This window comes from Anneissia japonica, unplaced genomic scaffold (genome assembly GCF_011630105.1).
Source record: "Anneissia japonica isolate Jap-2015-1 unplaced genomic scaffold, ASM1163010v1 scaffold287604_len118791_cov124, whole genome shotgun sequence".
NCBI lineage: Eukaryota > Metazoa > Echinodermata > Crinoidea > Comatulida > Comatulidae > Anneissia > Anneissia japonica.
Window position 1 is genome coordinate 603 of NW_022707720.1, and position 5,710 is coordinate 6,312.

General features: G+C 33.8%; 1 protein-coding gene across 1 annotated transcript in view; it reads right to left on the reverse strand.

The window, feature by feature from the left end:
• Positions 1–227: 227 nt before the first annotated feature.
• The window catches only part of LOC117106403, a 14,402-nt gene continuing 8,919 nt past the window's right edge, over positions 228–5,710 (reverse strand). The window contains exons 4-7 of the mRNA XM_033247767.1: positions 4,635–4,991; positions 3,651–3,748; positions 3,118–3,153; positions 228–1,208 (exon numbers count right to left, since the gene is read on the reverse strand). Coding sequence (XP_033103658.1) covers positions 927–1,208; positions 3,118–3,153; positions 3,651–3,748; positions 4,635–4,991 — 773 coding nt within the window. The 3' untranslated portion in view covers positions 228–926. The remainder of the gene's footprint in view (positions 1,209–3,117; positions 3,154–3,650; positions 3,749–4,634; positions 4,992–5,710) is intronic.

A 5,710-nucleotide genomic window follows, 5' to 3' on the forward strand; every position in this document is an offset into this window, starting at 1 on the left:
TTTTTCATAATTTAAAATCGACCTAAGAACGATTTTATACAATAAACTACGGTAATAATAAACTATTCATACAAATCTGATATAGGCCTATGACACAAACTCTGAGAGATTTCATTTTTTAGGTTCATATCAATTGTCAGCCATTTCTGTAAAATTAATGTTGATTTACATCTGCACCAGCATTGTGACAAGAATTGAAACATATACAAACTCGAATCCTGGACAAACTCTTGATAAGTAAGCATGAACACCTTGTAAATGTTTAATGATTAATACATACAATTTGATTAGCATTCATTTTATTAACACTTTCAGTGATTTTCGAAACAACAAATGCAGAGGTCAGCGCATTGTTGAGATTTTAAGTTTCATGTTCCTTGTTGTGTTTTGATCATATCTTCACTTTTACAAATCATTATAGCGGCGTGAGAACAACTACTTTAGCTTTTTTTTTTTTAGATTCAATATATCACGTAGAAGCACCTTACAAGGCAATCTGTAGCTTCATTAGTAACGAGGAACCTATGAAACCATCATAATAAAATAGTGTAATAGTGTAATTATAGTAGCACGTGACACAGAAAGCCGGAAAGCTTAACTCTAAAAATATCTTAATTATCATTAAATTGAGGATTGTATAACGAAATAACTTTGTTATATTCTTAACTAAAACTGTTCTTATTATAAAATTATTGTGAAATCAGTGGTTATCGTCTGCTTTTTCTAAACAAATTAATGAATGTAAAATATATAAATTTCGAATAATTGCAGACTAAAATTGAAACAATAATTATAATACATTGTATAATGAAAGTCATCGAGTAGGTTTATAATGTTTCTAATAGTGATATCATGACAAAATAACTTTTTTTTTTTCAATATTGAAAAGTGTTATAATTTTCAATAATTTTTGGTTGTCAGCGTATTTAATATACCGAATGGTAGACAAGATTCTGATCTTTAATCACGTGATAGGTCTTATCGTCATCAACATCTCGGCATCTTGACGTTGAGCCACCTGCAGCCGCAGAGCGTTGGATGGTCGTGTCATACTTCTGTCCGCCAATGTCATGGTACATGGATGTCGTACTAGTATACTCGTTTAAGACCGTTTCACACGGTGTATGTAGGCCTGGTGGTTGTTCGAAGACTGGGTTCTGGATATGAGTTATTGATGTTTGGTAATTTGTCGAATCCAAATTGTTATTCTGTGAGTGTTTTAGGGAGGTAGTAGACAGACATAATTATTATGATATACAATAATAATACAACGATATTTGCTCACAAGTTTTAAGGAATGAACAAACCAATAATATTCACGTCTGTAGTGAAGAAAAATCAATAAAGATTTGCACTTTGAAGATTGTATTTCATTAAAAATTTCAGTGGTTCCCAAGTAGATAAGACGTTCGTAGTGCAAACTGCAATAATGTATGGTTGTTTGGTTTGGTTCAGTGGAAGAAAGGGAACTTACGAAAGTTAAAAGTCATTATTAATAAGGCTTGTAAATTGTTCTATGGAATTATTTCCACTGATGATTTTTTATAAAAACCGAATAATGAAAAAGGCGACCGCTATCATAAATTACGCCAACCACCTACACAATTAGTAAGATCTGGGCTGCGCTTTAGAACCTCATGTGTAGAATCTGAAGACTTTTTTACCATACTCCATACTTTTTTTATTATTATTAGTAATTAACAACTCATAGTTGGCTGCATGATAGTTAAATATTATTCAGTAGTTTAGGTAAATTGTTTTTAACTTTTGTGAATGTTTAGAGTAATTGTGCTCCATTTCTTTTTCAAAAAGACACATGAAATATGATTCTGATCCTGATAATAGAGAAAGCAGGGCGGATCCAGAGATTTTCAAAAGGAGGGGGGAGGGGGGGAAAGTGGGACCGATCGAGATAGTACTAGCCTAGGTTGTCCGGGGCATGCCCCCGCGAATTTTTGTTGTGCTCTAGAAGCCCGAAAATAAGTCTGGGGCGTTTTTAGGGCGATCAGTTTTTTTCTTTCTTTTTTTTACATTCCAAAAGTGGGTGGGCCGGGGCCGGCCCTCTCCCCCCTAAATCCGCCCCTGCAAAGCCACAGCAAACCATAACCATTTGATTCCGAGGGGCTTGTTTGTGGAGTGGTCCTTTAAAAAAGTGTGTAGGAGAACTAGGAACTATTACTGGCCCAGCAAAGGTCCTCTCTAATCCTATATTATGTCTTGGGTTCAAATGATATGAAACTAAGATATTTTTTTTCTCACGACTCAAACACCTTCACTCTTTAAGCCTCGGGTTGGGAATGATTATTACCATTTTATGTATTTCTGAGTAGACCCTGGATACCAGCTACCTTTTAGCTAGAAAGATTAACCAGTCTAAAAATGTGGTTAACACGTTGACTGCCAGACCTTTTTTTAAGGTTCCTTAATTCCCGTGTGCCAAAACAAGTTTACATGTACAAACATACTTTTTTGAAATTTTATCTAGTCATATGTCATCAAATTGAAGTGTCTAATAAATTGGCGGGAAAATATTAGAGGGCGAGTATGCTCGTCGATGGCACTGTGATAGAACTTTTTACTGAATATGCCAAGTGCGAGTTATCTCGTCCGCTTTTTGCATGAGTTGGTATATGTTCAAAGGGCGCCCCCACTTGTATCGCTCGAGTGTACTACCGGCAACATAACACAACAGACATACATATGTCATTTGTACGTTATCGTCTAGGTGTATCTTCCCCGAACTACCAGCCGTTGAGTCTGTGGTTCTACAATGTATAATAAAGAAGTTATAAACGCTAGAATGTTTCCCCCGATTTGACGAGTATACTCGTTCCTGGCGCCCTCAGCAACACCTTGTGAGCGAGTATACTCGTCGCTGGCAGCCAACGTGTTAAAAATGGAACCTAAAGCTGTGTCAGGATTTTTGGTAATATGAAAATTATAATTTTGATAATTAACAGAACTGTATATAGATTACCTTTTATAACTTACTGCGTAAGTTTAGCATTGGAGTGAGCCCTCAATAATTATTACGAGCAACGAATAAAATTCAATAATTAATTTATAAAGTTAATGCCTTGTTTACTTCTATATGTCAGAATCAAACCCGAGACTTACCGATTTATCCTTGTTATTCCAGCATATGCCTGTCTGCTGTAAGATAATAACAGTTAGTATAAATGAAACAAGATAGGATAATAGACCAAGTAAATAACATTTTATTTTATGAATAAATGACTAATTTAGTGGTTGCTATATAACTAACTAAATTAGGATTGTTTTCTAAGTTTATCACGATAATTCGTAGAATATGAATTATGAAAATACAAATTCCACCACAACTATGGCCTCGCTGTTCATCAGTTACTCAATTCGAACGTCCATTTGAAGGTCTCCTGAGCTTAATTATCTTTCTCCATAGTGCGGTTCTGTTTTAAATTGCGACCATTTCGTTTTAGTTAAAATATCTATTTTAAATTTTCACTAGTACAGGTGTGTCTTAATACCATGTGATTTAATATCTATACTTATCAATAAATAAAGTACAGGATAGGCCTATATGTATATATTGTTTGTTTGATATGTGTTTCCTTTGTCGGAAAGTCAAAAGAGGACTACAAATTTAATGATGCATCAAGATGGAGGCTTACCGTTGATATGTAAATAATGCAACCAGCAGTAATGCATCCGACAAGGAATGCAAGTACGATCGATGCAATTTCAGTTACGGTAAAATTATTTTCATTTACTGAGTATAAAAAGAAGAAATATAAATATAAATGTTAGCAAAGAGCTGTGGTGTGATGGTGGTTTTTCTAAGCTAAATATAATTTGCTCAGTTCTCACTCCTTATTATCGAAGATTTATATTATTTTATTGATATAGATGTATTTAAACATTGTAATTATTCGTATTTTCATTTGTTTTGTGTTTTTATTTAATTAAATTTGATATTCTGTTCAACCATTATCCCGCTTAAAACGAAACATAGGTGTTAAGTTGTCAAATCCCATGATCACCCACTTCCTACCAAAACTGAAAACAAAAAAACTGTTCATCTCTGTATTTCAAAACCGACAATTACCATTTCCACGTAACAACTTCTTCTGTACCTTATACATATTCACTTTCTCTTAACTCTTTTAGTAATAATCTACTTTCTACCAACCCTCATAAAAATCCGGTTTCGTTTTGTCATTGTACTTTTGTATTCACTTTATATCTGCATTATGATTACTGTGTTATGATGAAGCAGCTATTAGCCCTTTATTGATTAGGTAAAGAACAAAAATGTGAAATTGAAATTGAATTCAATTATATACGGTAGTCTTTGTGACTTACACGAATTTCTCTCTACCCTATACACATTCTCTTTCTCTTATTTATTTTTCTATTTTTGTATTTACTGTTTTATTTTGATTATAATTAATGTGTTGCGTTGACGCAGTTATAGCCCTTGCTAACTTGAGTAAAGAATATATTTAATGTTAAAACTGAATTGAATTCTGTGCTATACCAAATCCAATTATAAGCTCTTTGACTTCTATGAGACAATGTTTGTCTTTATTAATAAAATTTAAGAATAGCATTGCAAATAATTTTCTACAAAACGATCTTGGAAAACCGTTCCTTACTTGTGGACCTGTATGACTGTGGCATATATACGGTGTAGTTATTATTATTATCTTTTGTTCTGCTAAAGATATACGAGCCTCCACTTTCAGCATCATGATTCCTTACATAGATTACGAAACCGTACACAGTCCCAGGGTTCAAATTTTCAAAAGACAGGCTCTGTTTCTGTGAAAAGTTACTGCCTTCAATTTCGATTGGTTTACTGCAAATACTTGGCAGCGGAGTGATACACTCAACAACAAATAATATAGTCCCAACGCAGTCACTGATGGTGTTCGACTCCCATTTTAGAATGAAACTGTCAGCTGTGACGTTTTCAATGCGTACGGATCTAATTGGCTCAAGGCTCTTGCAACCTGTTCAGAAATATAACATTTATTCAGTTAGCTAATCAGTCTTAGCTTACGAATTGAAAATGCCGCGCTGAAATTTATTTATGGATTTGATTTTTGAGTTTTTACATGTTTTATTGCCTATTTGTACTGTATTTAATAAATATCAACATTCTTTAATACTTACGATAGGTGTTTAACATCAACGTAGGAGAATTAAAATGTGTTGACGCTGTAATAATAATAATTATGACATACTTTTAATAATAATATAACAAGTATTTTACCATCACATTATGCTGTGTATTAGACCTCAGTTATCCTAATGCCGACTAAAGCGACCAAAGGTCATTTTTAAGTTTGTATGGATAAAAAAGAAACTGTGTAGTGTTGATGACATTGGTGATGACAAATTGAGTGTATTGAGCTGAAAAGCAATAAATAAGTATAGATATCCTATTAATAGTTAGATACCCACGAATGAACCTTACATTGTGTCACTCCAACTCAACATGTGACTAATCGAAACGTGTTATGTAGCTAGATACCCACGAATGAACCTTACATTGTGTCACTCCAACTCAACATGTGACCAATCCAAACTTGTTATGCGGAAGCATAACATGTTTTGTCCAGGGGTGGCGCCAGCGAGGGGGCCGAAAAAGCACAATTCGACAGGGAGAAAAAACAATTATATTGTATTTTTTACATATTAGTATACTCTAAAATCGATTTAATAAGCC